Below are 17,965 nucleotides of genomic sequence, written 5' to 3'. Positions count from 1 at the left end.
GTCCTTTAATTGGGCCCTACCCAGGTCCCTGGAGCAGAGGATTTGTCTCAACTCGCACTTGGTGTTCCAGCCAGCTATGGTTCTTCTGAATAAAAACGTCCTGGTTTCTTATAATCACAGTCCACTGAAATGCTCTTTTTTCAGTACTCACTGTCAATAAGCCACCATTCCTTATTATACAGTTATTTTGGTTTACTCAGCATTGTGCCCTATATGAATGAAATTTTGTGTGTTGGGATGATACTGTGATTGGACTCTTTTCCTGAATTGGGCAAGGTGTTCCCTCTGAGCCAGCATACTGGTTTGCCACTAAGGATATCACTTTGTCGCTGTAGTTGTGTAATTGGGCTCAGTCTTCGATTTGTAACTGTTCAAAAGAGAGACTGTGAAGGCATGAAATATATCTCTAGGCAAGGATTTGACCTAAAGCTTTGCTCTAGTTCATTCGGCTCATTAAAGAGAAGCTTTTCCGCCTGACATAAACTGTTGAATCTAAAAAATGAAAACCAATCAGATGATGAAGTTTTTATTTATGACTATGTCAAAATATTTCTTGCCTTTTGAAAATTGGTAACTTACTAGTTAACTGTGAACATTCTTATTCTTTTACTAGTGAGACCAGTGGAATTACTCTCCTTGTTAAATTTTGATGGAAAAAAAAAGATTGAATTTGTATATTCTTGCAAAAGTTCTTAAATCAAGGATGCTAATACTTATAATATTGTTAGCTACTCCTGCAAAACCATTATTATGAATATTAGTGGTGATAAGGGGAACAAATGGGTATTTTATTTTTAATAAAATGAACTGGATTAGATTAATTGAGTTTGTGGTTCTAAAATATCTTTCCTGACTTATAATGTAAGAATATGAAACATCAACAACAAAGAACTCACTAGATATGTGTATAATAGAAATCTATTTCAGTGAGGAAAACTGAATTTCAAATTCAAGGATGCTTAATTCTTACAAACATGAACTTGGAAATTTTATAAAGAAGAATTCCCAATCTCACAGATCAGTTATAAATATTAATGCAATTTCAGTAGATTCTTTTCAGATTCCAATGTTTAATATTCATTCATATTATATAGGGAATTCAATTTCTTATCTAGTACATGTAGATTCTTCTTGTTACCTAAATGAACACATAAACAAAGGCTGTAGGAGCAATAATTATTAAAAATAATGGGTTTCACATATGATCTCATAAGGTATATCAAAATCCTTTCACCTCATTTAATATCAAGAAAGTCATTGGTAACAACCCAAAGGACTCTTCATAAAAAATCATATCAATAATGTCACATTTGGGCAAAATGATGGATTGGTGGTTCTGGGCAGAGATAAAATGGCTCTGAGTGATAGAAAGCATTTGTAGACTACCATGAAGTGATTTCCTGGGGTGAGATATGCAGTGAGACTTGAAAACCTGCTCTTGAATCAGGCTTAGTCGTTAGATTGGCTGGCAACATACTTCAGTGTCTATTTTTTCTTCTAGCGTAAATTTGAGTGGTAGGTTAATACCCAAAATGTGTTTTGAGATCCCATAAAAATAAAGCTCTATGTGTTAGTTAATGTTCTCTAAGTGTAGATCTTATTTGGGTAATGATATGGTGTTTAATCACACTAATGTGTATTTTAATTTAATAAAAGATAATTTAACAATGTTTATACTGTTATCATTTTTCTTCCCATTCTCAACATATTTATATAACCCCCAAAATGTTTATTTAACCAAAACCTATTATAAAGGTAAAGGCCCTCCCGTTGATCGTCGATTTGCTCGAGCGGACCCAGTAACGTCTCCATTGGAGACTTTGTTGTTACTGTGTCTGGCATATCGAATACTCTCGGTAGCTTGCCGGGGTCTCCGAGAGGGGCGGAGGAATCGAACTCGGGTCGGCCTTGTTGGCCGTGTGTAAGGTGAACGCCCTACCCGCTGTGCTATCGCTCCAGCCCATTATAAACTAATTTATACATGATGACAACCATAAGGATATCATTTACTATGAGCCTTGTCTAAGCTAGGTACAGTACTAGGAGTTTAGATATACTAATTCAACACTTGGATTTCTGGGAGACATTATTAACGTGATACTTAAAGGGCAGGTAAAAGAATCCTGGAGAGGTGCTGTAGTACAGCACGAAGGGCACTTGCCTTGCTTGTGGTTCACCTGGGTTAGATACCCTGCACCCCATGGTCCCCTGTGCCTGTCAGGAGTGATCCCTGAGCACAGATCCAGGAGTAAGTCAGTACTGCTGAATATGGCCCAAAAACAAAAACAAAAAAGAATCTTAGACTAAGAAGCTTAGTCATGGCCATACAGGCATAAGAATGAATCACAAGAAAATGCTAGCTAGTTGTCAACCATTACTCTTTTAAAAGACATTACTATAATATGGTTCAATATTCTCACTACTGAGTTATAATTTGAAACAAGGTGTGTAAGATTGCAAAGTGCACAGAGCCATGGTGGATAACACTGGTTATGTTTTACCACCTCTGATAATAAAAATCAAGTCATGAGTTATTCAATAAAGAATACATCGCACACCAAGTCTGGGTTAATATGGACTCAATGCTTATGGCAAAGTTCTTATGCAAGGTATCATTTAATTTTAATAGCGCTGTGGTGTAAGAACAAGGAGAGGGGAGAGAGAGAGAGACAAAGTGAGAGAGAGAGAGAGGGAGGGAGGGAGAGAGAGAAATTCCCAACAGTGGCAGAGAAAAAGCACTTTTGTAGAGCTTATCACATATTTTCTAAGTTCAATATCTCAGCTGGAGTACAGTTGTTCTACAATCAAGTATTCAAAAGGACTATCTTTCACAAAGAGAACAGTGGGATCCTTTGAAGTGTAACTTTGGAAATCAAGATCTGTGTTACGGGCATCATTTAAAACAGATGTATATTCCCTACAGACAGCTGTAAAAGTGTTTACTGAAAATACTTGCATCTCTCTGGGGAGAGTGTTTAAGAAATCATCCAGGTCTTAATAGAAATACTTCTGGTAGTATATAGCCAACAACTTAAGTGCCAACTTAGATTCTTTTGGATGTACGATGGTACAGGGCACATCCAAAAGAAACTACTGATAATTCAAATTGCCAAGAACTTACAACTTACATGATTTTTCAAAAGCTTCCAAATTCATCAATTATAAATAGACAGTTTGTTCATTCTGATAATTTAAAGGATATTGGTAATAGATACCTATATTTTCTTAAGCATGAACAATTTTCTGACTAGACATTACTTTTCCTTGTCTGCAAAGTGGATGTTCAGTGCTAAAGAACTAATTCTCAATGCTATTTCAGGACCTGAGAAAAGCATCACAGTCACAAAAAGAGAAGAACCATTTCAGGAAAATTAACCGAGAGATGACTGCATATCATTATTACACCAAGACACTAGTATTTCTCTATTTTTAGTCTTGAGCAAGATAGAACAACTGATGGATAAGATGCATGATGGATAGGGCCATATATTCCCACTAAAGGAGAAAACAACGAATTCTGACGGAAGCAGCAAGTTCTTGATACAGGATAAATCAATTCTTTAGCTCAAGAGACGTTTTAGATTGATCTGAGGAAGAATTCTTGACAGTGAGAAAAACGTTGAAATTTCTAAGCAAAGAAAAGGCCCATCATGGTTCCAGATAAAAAATGGACCAGAATGAAGACTTGTCAAGCTTACACTCAGCTAAATGAGACTTTCCTGTCTCCCAGGACCCAAGGCGCACAAGTTGTCTGAGAGTTACACACTTTTACAAGACTGTTCTCAACTTGCAAAGGTTTTGAGATGCCTCCAGGACGATGAAAACCAGGCACTTGTCTGGCAAGCAGAGTGGAGCACATCATTTTGAGCCCTGGCTTACAACTCACAGTGACGACAGCTTCAGTTCAGACTGAAGTCAGGACTGAACTTCAAGATCCTGCAAAACAATGCAGTCCCACAGAGCTTTATCCCAATTTTCAGCTTTCAATAGACTGACATGGTTGCAGGCATTATGGAAACAGAAAGTTGAGGTCCAGAGGAGGGGGAGTGCTGACTTAATTCAAAATATAAGGTTTTTAAACAGATGTGAGGCTTGCCATGTACTCAGCAGGTTTTATTTTTGCATAGGAATCCAAATTTCTGCATAGGAATCAACCCAAAGAGACCATTACATTCTTATATGATATTTATCCCCAATATACATATTTTGCACAGCAGAGCCTGGCAAGCTACCCGTGGCATATCCGACATGCCAAAAACAGTAACAATAATGGGTCTCATTCCCCTGACCCTGAAAGAGCCTCCAATATGGCAGCATTTAGAAAGATGAGTGGGAGGGGCTGCTAAAATCTCAGGACTGGGGTAGATGGAGACGTTACTGGCGCCCGCTCTAGTAAATTGATGAACAATAGGATGACACACATTTTGTAATGCCTAGACTACATTTACCCAACTAAGCCATCAGGGATTAAAAGCAACATTTACCCAAGTAAGCCACCAGGGATTAAAAGCAACTGTTCAATTCAGAATCATGCTGAAGTTGTAGGGAGCAGTAAGAGGGTGGGGGGTGGGTTACAAAGTCAACTGTTCAATCAACAAGTTATTAATCACTCTGCTCAAGTCAGAGTTGGCTGACCGTCTAGTCATCTCCCTCTTTCCCTTCTCTGCTTCTTGCCCTCTTCATTGTCTTGGAAGGCTTAACATTTTTCTCCCAATGAGGCATAACCAATTTGCTCTGCTTGTTCCTGCTTCCATACTGTCATCTAAATCTCGTATAGGAGCTCTGCAGATTTGTCATGATACAAAAACCCAAAACCAGGCGTGATTACATGTAACACAACAGTTTCTACATACACGTTACCTGGCCTGTGCTAGTAGAGTCAATAGAGGGACTGTGGCAGTTCCCCACAGACCCCTCTCCTGATGTTTCTAGTCTAGATTTACAGTCATCTTTCTCACCTTACAAAACCCACAGATGGTAGGTTTCACCCATTGCTTCCTTTCTAAACTAGCAGTCTTGATAACAGCCGCTGTACGACCTGAGATTTTCAGTTCTGTACTTGACTCATCACAGTCATCTGATTCTCATTCCCCACAAGTGAATAAAAACCAAATTCAGTCACCAACCCATTTGTCTCTGACCAACCCACTGAGCTCTAGGCCAATTCTTGACCAACCTGAAGGTTTGTGTAAACTGGAACAGGCCATTACCATAGTGCTACTGCCACTCTCAGCAGGAAGGGGCAGGCCCAACACAAGGAGAAAGGTGGCACAGAAAAGGATCTGGAGTTCACAACATGCAACACTCACTTCATACTCTGTCACTTGGAATTATAGAAATAGCAAGCAGCTGAAGGCTCATATTTCCTTTACCCTTTGGCCTTTCACTTTTTAGACATTTCATCACTTATCTTTATCAACTAAAGTACTTAGCAGCAACAGAAAAAAGGTCTAATAATAGGCCTACTAATATTTTTTGAATAATTCAGATTTTAACGTTCCTTAATCCTCATCTTTCATTTCTTCACCTAAAGCAAGATGATTACTGAATTCATGATGATAAAGGTCTTAAGTGTTCTTTTGAAAAACTTGTAATATTACTAAAAAGTCACATGACTCTTTCTGATTTTGATCACAGATGTGAATTGATGTTCTTTATGTTGTATCTATTAGTGAATCCGTTTATATTTATAATGACTAATACTTGATGCCTTGCCACTAGTCTAAGGAAGCCTGCAGAATTTCTTGTGTAAGTAAACTTCATAAAACTATTTCATAAGGGCGGGACTTCTGAACCCTCTGTTCTTAGCACAGTGGATGGTCCACACAGGTATTTGGTGTGCATTTGTAAATAATTATACAACTAAATAAATGGAAAATGGAAACATACATATCAAATTTGGGGAAATTTAATTTTCTAAAACAAACTTCCATAAGATATATTCTTTCCCAGTAGCATGTTCCATAGGACATTTTAAGTCTTTAGTATTGATACTAAATATTAGCTGTTTTATTATTTTCCCTTTGTCTCTGGCACTGATGGTCATACCGAATTAAACTTGCTTGACAGTGGAAGGACAAATGTTATCTTGGATGTAAATCTTTCCCATTGAGGAAGCTTGATAGGGAAACCAAAGGTTGAAAGGGATCTGCTGTGTTTTAACTTTGTGTGCAAACAGTTCTCCACAAAATGGACTGAGTTCTTTAGCTTTCTTAAGAAAAACTTATTTTGGAGAGAAGCAGTTTTGAGCGTCTGCCCTCCCCTCTTCACTCTTCACGCGGTGCCCATCTCATCCCAAACCCAGGTCAGCTCAGCCGCCAGGTCGCAACCCTGGGACCTGCATCTCTCCCTGCAAGACCCCAGGTATCTCCCGAGACGCCTGGAGAGAAGCAGTTTTGAGCGTCTGCCTTCCCCTCTTCACTCTTCACGTGGCACCCATCTCATGCCAAACCCAGGTTTCCATAGAGGCAGGGCCTCTTCAAAAGTGGACGTGGCTTCAAAAGTGAGCATGGCTTATTTTCCAGCGGGCCAACGCTAACGCAGCTGCAGGTTGTTTAACCATACTAAGGAACCTTGTCCCCAAGGAATCTAGTCCCCAACCTACTCAGCAATATGAAGAAACAAAGAAAATCCCCACCACAAGGGGAGGACAACGAAAACAATCCAGAAGATTCTGTCGATACCGCTCACCTAAGGGACCTCTCTGACATAGAATTCAGATAGAAAGTCATGAAGATGTTCAATCAACTCAATGAAACAGACAGACAGACAGCCAGTAACACCACAGAAAAAATCGACAAATTACACGAAGAAATGAGAGCAGAAATGTCACGATTAAAAGATTCCATAGATGAAATAAGAAACTCAGTCTCTTCTCTTAACAATAGAATGACTGCAGCTGAAGAGAGAATCAGTGAGCTGGAAGATTAGCTGCACCAAGCCAACACGCAACAACAAAGAGTGGCAAGGGACCTCAAAATAGCTCTACAGAGAATCAGAGTCCTAGCAGATGATTCCAAGAGGAACAACATTAGAATCATGGGACTACCTGAACCTCAGGGAAACAATCCCAATGAAAAAAACACCGTCAAACAAATCATAGCTGAAAAATTCCCAAAGCTCCACAATGCAGCCATTCAGGTTCAAGGAGCCTGAAGGGTGGCAGCTAAAAGAGACCTGAACAAAAACACTCCAAGACATATCATAGTTAGAATGATCGATGCTGCCGATAGAGACACAATACTGCAAGCAGCAAGGGCAAAGAAGGAAATCACATACAAAGGAGCACCCCTTAGCAGACCTATCAGAGGAAACCATCCAAGCCCGAAGGCAGTGGCGAGATATAGTCAAAAAACTCACTGAAATGAATGCTTCACCAAGAATACTCTATCCAGCTAAACTCTCACTTAAAATCGAAGGAATGGCACACTATTTTCTAGATAAACAGCAGCTCAGGAACTTCATAGACTCAAAACCAAACATAAAACAAGGCCTAAAGGGGCTACTATAAGACAAGACAAACCCTACAACCACAACACACCCTTACAGAAAGATGACACAAAACTCCATAACCATACTCTCTCTCAATGTCAATGGTATAAATTCACCATTTAAGAGACAAAGAGTGGCAAAATGGATACAGAGACAGAACCCAACATTCTGCTGCCTACAAGAAACTCATCTCAACAGCCAGAGCAAACACAGACTCAAAGTCAAAGGATGGAAAACAATCCTGCAAGCAAACAGCTCCTTCAAAAAAGCTGGGGTGGCCATACTAATATCCGACAATATTAATTTCACGTTGAAAAAGAGTAGAAGGGACAGTGAAGGCTATTTTCTATTCATCAAGGGATACGTACAACAGGAAGAAATCACACTCTTAAATGTATACGCACCTAATGAGGGAACAGCTAAATATTTAAAACAACTGCTAACAGATTTTAAGGAGGACATCACTACCAACACAATAGTACTTGGAGACTTCAACATCGCCTTATCACCTCTGGATAGATCAACAAGAACAAAACCCAGCAAGGAATTATTGGCCTTGAAAGAAGAAATAGAAGAGAAAGGGCTTATGGACCTATGCAGGGCTTTACACCTCAAAAAGAAAGAATACACATTCTTCTCCAGTGCGCATGGAACATTTTCCAAAATAGACCATGTGCTAGGACACAAAACATACCTCAACAGAATCAGGAAGATAGAAACAGTATTAGCCATCTTTTCAGACCATGATGCACTGAGGATAGAAGTGAATCACACAAAGACACGGAGAACCAAATCAAACACTGGAAATTAAACAACTCAATGCTGAACAACAAGTGGGTCAGGAACGAAGTCAAGGACGAAATCAAAAGATACCAGGAAACAAATGAGAATGAAGATACAAACTACCAGAACTTATGGGATGCAGCGGGATGCAGCGAAAGCTGTATTAAGGGGAAAATTTATAACTCTGCAAGCATATCTTAGGTCGGTAGAAACGATGCACATAAACAACTTGACCTCACAGCTCAAGACCTTAGAAAAGGATCAACAGAAAGAGCCTAAATCAGGCAGAAAGAAAGAGATCATAAAAAGAATTCAACAACTTATCAAAAAAAAGATCATACATCATGACCAAGTGGGATTCATCCCAGGGATGCAAGGATGGTTTCAACATTCGGAAATCAATAAACATAATCCATCATATCAACAAAAGAAAAGATAATCATATCAATAGATGCAGAGAAAGCATTTGACAAGATCCAGCACCCATTCATGATGAAAACCCTTGTCAAAATGGGGACTTTCCTCAATATAGTTAAAGCCATCTACCACAAACCTACAGCAAACATCATCCTCAATGGGGAAAAACTGAGACCCTTCCCCCCTAAGGTCAGGGATGAGACAAGGATGCCCACTCTCTCCACTACGGTTCGATATAGTACTGGAAGTACTTGCAATAGCGATTAGGGAAGAAAAAGATATTAAGGGCATCCAGATAGGGAAAGAAGAAATTAAGTTCTCACTATTTGCAGATGATATGATATTATACTTAGAGAACCCTAAAATCTCTACCAAGAAACTCCTAGAAACAATAGGCTTGTATAGTAAAGTGGCAGGCTATAAAATCAATACCCAAAAGTCCATGACTTTCCTATACGCAAATAGGAAAGAGAAGAAAGTGACATGAAGAACACAATCCCATTCACAATTGTGCCCCAGAAAATCAAGTACCTAGAAATCAGCTTAACTAAGGAAGTAAAGGACCTGTACAAAGAAAACTACAAAGCGCTACTTCAGGAAATAAAAGAGGACACGAGGAAATGGAAAAATATCCCCTGTTCATGGATGGGGAGAATCAACATTATCAAAATGGCAATACTTCCCAAAGCACTGTACAAATTCAATGCAATCCCTATAAGGATACCCATGACATTCTTCAAAGAAATGGAGCAAACACTCTTGAAATTTATATGGAACAATAAGTCCCCACTAATAGCTAAAGCAATTCTTGGGAAAAAGAAAATGGGAGGAATCAACCTCCCTAACTTCAAACTCTACTACAAGGCAGTAATAATTAAAACAGAATGGTACTGGAACAAAGGCAGAGCTGTAGACCAATGGAACAGAGTTGAATATACTGATATTTCCTCCCAAACATATAATCATCTAATCTTTGATAAGGGGGCAAGAAAAGTGAAATGGAGCAGGGAAAGCCTCTAATAAACTGTGCTGGCAAAACTGGACGGCTACATGCAAAAATGTGGGCTCAGATCTCTGCCTAATGCCATGCACAAAAGTACGATCGAAATGGATTTATGACCTCAACATCAGACCGGAATCCATAATGTTTATTGAAGACAAAGTTGGCAAAACTCTCCATGATATTGAAGCTAATGGTATCTTCAAAGATGTCATGCCACTGGCCGAGCAAGTGAAAACAGAGATAGACAAATGGGACTATCTTAAACTAAGAAGCTTCTGCATCTCAAAAGAAAAGTGACCAAAATACAAAGACAGCCTACAGAATGGGAAAGGATATTCACCAAATACACATCTGACACGGGGTTGATATCAAGGATATACAAGGTACTGGTTGAACTCCACAAGAAGAAATCATCCAGCCCCATCAAGAAATGGGGCGAGGAAATGAACAGAAACTTTCGCAAAGAAGAAATTCGAATGGCAAAAAGGCACATGAGGAAATGCTCTACAACACTAATCATCAGAGAGATGCAGATCAAAACAACAATGAGATATCATTTCACACCACAGAGACTGGCCCACATCCACAAGAACAAAAGCAACCAGTGCTGGCACGGATGTGGCGAGAAAGGGACCCTCCTTCACTGCTGGTGGAAATGCTGGCTGGTCCAACCCTTTTGGAAAACAGTATGGACGATTCTCAAAAAATTAGAATTTGATCTCCCATTTGACCCAGCTATAGCACTCTTGGGAATATATCCCAGAGAGGCAAAAAGGTATAGTTGAAGTGATATCTGCTATTGTTTGTTCATTGCAGCAGTCTTTACAATAGCCAGAATCTGGAAAAAAAACCTGAGTGCCCGAGAACAGATGACTGGTTAAAGAAACTTTGGTACATTTACACAATGGAGTATTATGTAGCTGTTAGAAAAGATGAAGTTAGGAAATTTACATACAAGTGGTACTACATGAAAAGTATCATGTTAAGCGAAATGAGTTGGAAAGAGCGGGATAGACACAGAAAGATTTCATTCATCTGGGGAACAAAAAGCAACAAACAGGGAGACTAACACCCAGGAATGGCTGAGATTAGTACCAGGAATTTTGCTCCATGACTTGAAAGTAAGCCACACGTGCTAGGTGAAAAGGAAGCTCTGATAGAAAAGAGAGCACCAAATAAAGGGTGTTGTGAGGACCCTCCCAGGGTGGGTGAAGCATGCTAAAAGTAGTCTATAGACCAAACATGATTGCCACTCAATGCCTCTCTTGCAAAACACAGTACCCAAAAGAAGAGAGAGAGAACAAGGAGGAATGCCCTGCCACAGAGGTAGGGTGGGATGTGGGGTGGGGGGGATGCTGGGACCCGTGGTGGTGGAAGATGGGCACTGGTGGAGGGATGGGTACTTGATCATTGTATAACTGAAACCCAAGCACAAAAATTTATAAGTCTATAACTGTACCTCATGGTGTTTCACTAATAAAAAAAAATTTTATAAAAAGAAAAACTTATTTTTGTTTTTAGAAGTTGTAGATGTTATCTTAAATTAAGACTTGCCTGGGGCTTTAGCGATAGCACACCAGTAGGTCATTTGCCTTGCACATGGCAGACCCAGGCTCGATTCCCAGCATCCCATATGGTCCCCTGAGCACCACCAGGAGTTAATTCCTGAGTGCAAAGCCAGGAGTAAACCCTGTGCGTCTCCGAGTGTGACTCAAAAAGCAAAAAAAAAGGACTTACCTATTTTGTAATTTGTGCCTACTAATTTAAATAACAACAAATAGACATTTAGTTGTATATGTGTACACATGTTATATACACCAATTTTATAGAAGTTCATTTACACATTATTCACACATACTTTTTCTTTTTCTTGAGAAAACATCCCAAAGTTGGATATTACCATCATATGACAGTCTATGGCAGCATTTGAACAAGATGAATATTTGCAATTAGTATCTGACTGACCGCACAGCAGTAGGACGTTTACCTTGCATGCAGCCAGCCTGGCCGAGCTGGATTCGATTCCTCCGCCCCTCTCAGAGAGTCCAGCAAGCTACCGAGAGTATCTTGCCCCCCATGGCAAAGCCTGACAAGCTACCTGTGACATATTCGGTATGCCAAACACAGTAACAGGAAATCTCACAATGGAGACGTAACTGGGCCCGCTTGAGCAAATCGATGAACAACAGGAGGATAATGCTATAGGGCTACAGTATCTGACCATTAAATAAGATATTTATATGAATAGTATGACTTACAGAATTTGATTTTAAACGATGGCATTATATAATAGATCAAATATCATCCTCATTAGATTACATAATAATTATTTTCGATAATACAAAGTACAGATTATTATAGATCTTCAACTGATTATAGCTTATAGTTTTAAGATGCCTACTATTTTTATCTGAGAATTATTTCTGAAAATGATATTTTATTAATTTCTTAAAAAAGATTTTGGGCCATAATGGTGGTACTTAAGGTTTACTCCTGATTTTGTGCTCAGTGATCACTCACTCGTGAAAGGACTTGGTGGCCATATGTGGTATTTGCAATTAGACGTGGGTCCATTGCATGCATCGCAAAAGCCCTACCTGCTTTACTACTGCTCTGGCTCCCAGGGGATGATATTTCCAAAGAAAAGCTAGAATTGAAAACCAGGAAGGTTTTCATAATATCTCTTTCTCTTTATTCCACTTTCCCTTCTTTACTTCATTTTTTGGTCTTACAAACTGTTGCCTGTTTGGATTACATTTTCTGCAAGTTTAAGGGCAAATAGGACCACAATTCTTCAGTCCTTAAAGCATGCAATTTTGTGTTACCTGCTGGGCTGGAGGGATAGCACAGTGGGTAGGGTGTTTGTCTTGCAAACGGCCGACTTGACCCACCCGAGTTCAATTCCTCCGCCCGTCTCGGAGAGCCCGGCAAGCTACTGAGAGTATCTCATCTGCAGGGCAAAGCCTGGCCAGCTCGCTGTGATGTATTCGATATGCCAAACACAGTAACAAGTCTCACAATGGAGACGTTAATGGGCCCATTTGAGAAAACTGATGAATAATGGGAGGACAGTGCTACAGTGCAGTGCTAACTGCACATCTAAGTACTTAAATGGAATAGTTATAAATTCATTTATATGAATACAAGGTGACTGGATTTAAGATCATAGATCTACCATTATTATTTATTGAATGTCCTATTACTCTCCTGTCTTTTATAAGGACTTGGCATAATTAACAAGCCAATGGACTAACTCTCTGCATATTTTATAAAACAGCAATTAAAGGCATTAACTATATATTAGTTACTCAAGGATCTTAACAATTCAGTCCTTGGAAGTAAAAATTCCAAATTCCAGGAGTTGAAATTTTTGTTAATGTTTGTTATTTATTTTCCTTTTGAATGAGCTGAACTGTTTTCTTTGATCAGATATTGAAAATTATACTGGGGCATTATATTTTTAGAGTTGCAGATTGTGTCAACCTCATCATATTACTTCCCATTGCCTATTTTATTGATCATTAACACCATTCCAGAACAGGAAAGGTCTTTTGAAATTAAAATTATAATTGAAATTCTTACCAATCATTTTTAACGTTGACTATATATTTCATTTATTTAAGCCATCCCAATTCCAATCTGCATGGGTATCATTCACCTAAATTAGATATTTATATTCAAACCATTTGCTAGGGAGAATATAATACAGAAGTCAAAGGCTGGGATTACTAAGGATAGCAAGGCACTATTTTACTACGTAACACTGTTATTTTAAGACCATTACATTTATTTTTAGTGTGCTTGTTACAAACAGGAATGTCAAAGAAGCCAAGATACAAAGATCGTGCAAAATCAGATCATTAGCATATTTTAGAGCCAAAATTTATTTTTTTAAAATGTTAATTCTTCTCATTATGTCAATCATGATTTAAATTTTTATCGAAGTTGTTGACTAAAACATTATTTCAACCTAATTTAATGTCCAGCAGGTTTCAAATTCATCTTTCTTTTATAACAAGCTTTCTTCCATTTCTTAAGGATTTTGACATCTTCCTATTGGTGCTTCTGAGCTAGTCTGCCTCACCCATCTCAGAAGGGTAAAATTCCTGCCCAGGTACAAAGCAGTGTCAGTTTCTCAGCAGTTTCCAGTAGAAAAATTTCTGTGGGAATTTAGTAGGTTCAGTGCCAAATAAGATTCTTCAGAGTCAAATGAATCTGGGAAATTGTATATTAGATTAAGTGAAAAGTTCTCTTTTCTATTGTGTCTCTTTGTAGGTTAATAAAAATGGTCTGAGATGCTCCAACATAGGGATAGAGCATTTTACAAACTTATTTTATTTAAAGAGTATATCAAAATTTTTTTCACCAAAAATTTAAGGGGAAAAATAAACCAAAGTATATTGGTTATATGCATAACTAGTCATATTTGAGTTTGTATTTTGTACATTTTGGAAATCAGCACCTTTGCTAAAGGAGACTGGTTTTAGTTGTGGCTTTCTGCCTGTAATGCCTATTCCTGACATTTGACAAATGATCACTCTTTGACCTTTGTCTGGTTTGGGTCATGAATCCTTTATCCCCTGGATCTCCACAAGTCTTAAAAACAGACTTTTTTGTTTTTGAGGCCTCACCTCCATCACCCATTTGTCAGTCTTGTAAGTTCTCTATCTTGACAGAACGCAAAGGTTTTACTTCATCAGTTAAGCATATGTATTTTTGTCCTAATTCTTGATTAATCAAATACCCCAAAGAAAGGGTAGGTGGGGGTAATGCTCACAGAATGGGACAACTCATACTGGTCTACTTCAATCTTAATAAAATACAGTGGAATTACATTATATAGACATTAATATTATGTGTATTCAATGAGTCATACTTAGAACTCTGGCCTATGATTGTATGGAGAGAACTTTTAAATGAAAGGCAGAGTTTATGTTAGGGAAGATTTTATTCTAGAAACTACCCATAAAACTTAAATAATACAAGGTCAATTTTCCACAAAAATGAAAAAGGAAAGAAGATATTTTCTGCAGTCTTAAGTGGGACCGCCATGTAAAAACATGAGTTTCCAGCTCATCTGGTCATTTAGTTTTAAAACTATGTGATATTCATATATCAAATTTTCATATTTCCATTTTAAGTGCTTCCATTCATGTGAGAAATCATTGAGATTTTTATGTTGCAGTGTTTCTCATTAGAAAAAGCACATCTACTTTTATAAATGCTACTGAACTACTGATGGAGAATTTCATCCACAATTTTACTTCACTTGTATAGCATAATTATTCTATTAGAAGTTATGACTGCCATTTTATCCTTTTACTGTGTCTTTCATGGTAGAAGATATCACTCTGTCCTATAAATGCAAACCAAATCTTTCATCTGATCTCAGAGTAGCTGAAAACTATTGAATGTTGGAAGAATGAATTTACTCAAATATGTCACTCTACAAAATGTCATATAGTTTTAGGGGATTTTTAAAGATAGTTTTGCATATGCACAATTCCTTCTGTATGTCAACTTCAATAATATTCAGTAGATATGAAGTAGATGTACTTAAAGATAACAGACATCCTTTGTGGTCAAACACAAAAGTCACTATTCCCTTCTTTCTTCCTAAAATAAAAGTTCTATTTTATTTAGGCATCTAATTGAGCGCAATATGCTGAAAAGGAGACAATCCTACTAGCAGTTTTAAAAGTAGATCTTGAATTGCACAGGAGCATTATCCAGTAGGATTATCTTATTATCCAATAGGATCTATACCCACCATTGTTATTGTATTTAAGGGGAATAATAGGGTATTCCTATATGCTAGTGACTGATTTCATACTGATAAAGTAATAAATTTGATATATGAGATATAAGAGATACAAGATAATGTTTGTTAAGGGGGTTCTAGAAAGAACTCCTTCACTTTCTGTAAAGGTCAGAGATAGTGAAGGTGATATTTCTTCCCAAGTATGATTTGAGGTCGAAGTACAACTCCAACTGTTATTGTCACCTTGCTACCAAGCCTCTGAGAATATCACTACCAAGACTGGAAGAGAGTAGAAAAGGTTAAACCAATGTCTTTATAGAGATTTGTCAATCCCTGAATCAACCAATCTGAAGTCCCTCTAAACTCTTCCTTTTAGACAATGTATCTGTCAGTCAGGGCTGCCATAAAACAGTACCATAGACTGTGCACACATTGTGCACATTGTACCATAGACTTTGTGCACACATTGAGAAAAGGCCCAATAAGAACAGATAGAAAACTGCTCAAAGACAGACATACAGAGAAGTGCTCTCTCTCTCACTCCTCTCTCTCTCTCTCCCCTCCCAAGATCTGACTAATTAAGATCTTATTCTTCTAATTCCACTTAACCTTAGTTTCCTCCTAAAATTCCTATCCCCAAATATAACTGCATTGAAGTTTAGGGCTTTAATATAAGAATATTGGGGAAGGGAAGTCAATGAAGCCCACAGTAGATAATATAATGAATGTCTTTAGGCTGTTTAAGCAAAATTTTATAAGCTTTCTGTTATACACCATTAAATACCTCCTCAAAGATACCAAATCTTAAGAAGCAATAAACAATGTATGTCTAATTCATGATAAAGAACTTGGGACGGTCAAAAATGTCTTTTCATTTCTCAAAAAAATAGTTTTAGAGTTAAAACTGGTTAGTCTGCTGCTATTATGGAGTATTTCATGAAATGCTGATTATACATATATGTGATATCACGTTAACATAAACAGTCCAACCCTTAGGGAGTTTTGAGTTATAAGAGAAACATTTTTCTAGGATCATGTGTTCTGATATAAAACCATATCCCAGTCCACTTCCATCATTATAAACTTCTGGCAAGAGATATTAGTTGGTGATTTATCAAACAAGACTTCTAACTAATGACTTGATGAAACTATCACTGTACCATAAAACACTTTAACAAATTGAAATGACTATTCCTTTCAAGACTTAACTCATTTTAGATCATTACAGTTTATTCCACAAAAAGCAGTCCTCAAGCATCACAATAATTCTACAAATAAAAATACACATTTAGTTTATGTCTGAAGTGATCAGTTTATGTTTATTCTTACAACTCAAATTTCATATTTGTAAATATCTTCTACCAAAATGATGGAGAATTTGCTCCTCTCTAGCAAACTATTCTGAAATATTTACCTATCATTTTATTTACATTGTATGTGAAGTAACTTCATGTAGTCTTCCAAATGAAAATAAAATAAAATTATAACAAGATTAAGGATTTTCATAAAAACACAATAAAATTCATTTTTAGTTTTTAGTATAGGCAACAGAAAGTCTAGCACTTATCAGTTTATAAAAACATAATGAAACAAACAAATGCAAATTCCACCCAGAAAAATATCATGAGATAAATTTAGAGATAGATGGGTCCATATTAAAGCAATAAAACTTGGGCCAGTTTCGAGCTCTTAGATCTTTGGATGCCATTTTCAAGAACTCAGTAATACAAAACATGTGAGGAGTGCTTTAAAAAAATTATGTTAGTTTTACCATGTATTTTATGACTAGCCAAATGTCACATTAAATTTTATCCCTTGTGGCTTGGAGTGAAATGCTTGCTCTGTTCAGAATGGCAACACTCAATTAAACAGCATTTTTCATGATCTACACCCACCATTGTTATTGTATTTAAGGGGAATGATTGGGGTACTGACCTATACCGCGTTTCTTATTATCAATGGAGATGAAGCGTATGCAGGGATTACTGGTGATGTACTGCCCGGCCCAAGGAACATCAATCTTCGTGCCAGTTTCATAAAAGAGACCCAGAGCGTAGCGGGAGGAGTAGCTCACAGACTCCAGTTGTTGCCTTTGACATTCACTAATTACTGTGGAAGGGAAAAAAAGTACAGGGCATCAAACTAGAAAATATCATCTTTCTTTTCAGTGCATCAAATATAAAACTTCTTGAAACTGGTTCCAAACATTTCCATCATTTCAATCTCAATTACGATGTGAAGTTTGAAAGGTATTAAAAAAAAACCCATCATTTTAATTTCTTTCTACAATGGTTGTTGATCTTGGTACAATTACTTTTATCACTCTGAAACATCTTAGACCAGGATTTGGTACTCTCACAATCTGATGCCAAGTTCAGTCTCTAGCTCTGTATTCAACTTATTATCCTAGGACAATTTGGCAACATTATATATTCCATGTATTTAGTGCTTATTATAAGACAGGGTCTTTGCCAAACAGCTGGCCCAAGAATTCACTTTAATAACAATCT

General features: G+C 37.6%; 1 protein-coding gene across 4 annotated transcripts in view; it reads right to left on the bottom strand.

Annotated features, from left to right (window-relative positions):
- Positions 1-17,965, bottom strand: part of RNLS (renalase, FAD dependent amine oxidase) — a 432,063-nt gene that overhangs the window by 141,685 nt on the left and 272,413 nt on the right. For all 4 annotated transcript variants that reach the window (XM_056120953.1, XM_056120951.1, XM_056120952.1 and 1 more), the window contains exon 5: positions 17,391-17,564. In XM_056120953.1, the coding sequence (XP_055976928.1) occupies positions 17,391-17,564 (174 nt within the window). The remainder of the gene's footprint in view (positions 1-17,390; positions 17,565-17,965) is intronic.

The sequence above is a fragment of the Sorex fumeus genome, unplaced genomic scaffold (genome assembly GCF_029834395.1).
Source record: "Sorex fumeus unplaced genomic scaffold, SorFum_2.1 ptg000043l, whole genome shotgun sequence".
NCBI lineage: Eukaryota > Metazoa > Chordata > Mammalia > Eulipotyphla > Soricidae > Sorex > Sorex fumeus.
The sequence above is the reverse complement of the archived record's forward strand: the minus strand, read 5'-3'. Positions and strand labels throughout refer to the sequence as shown.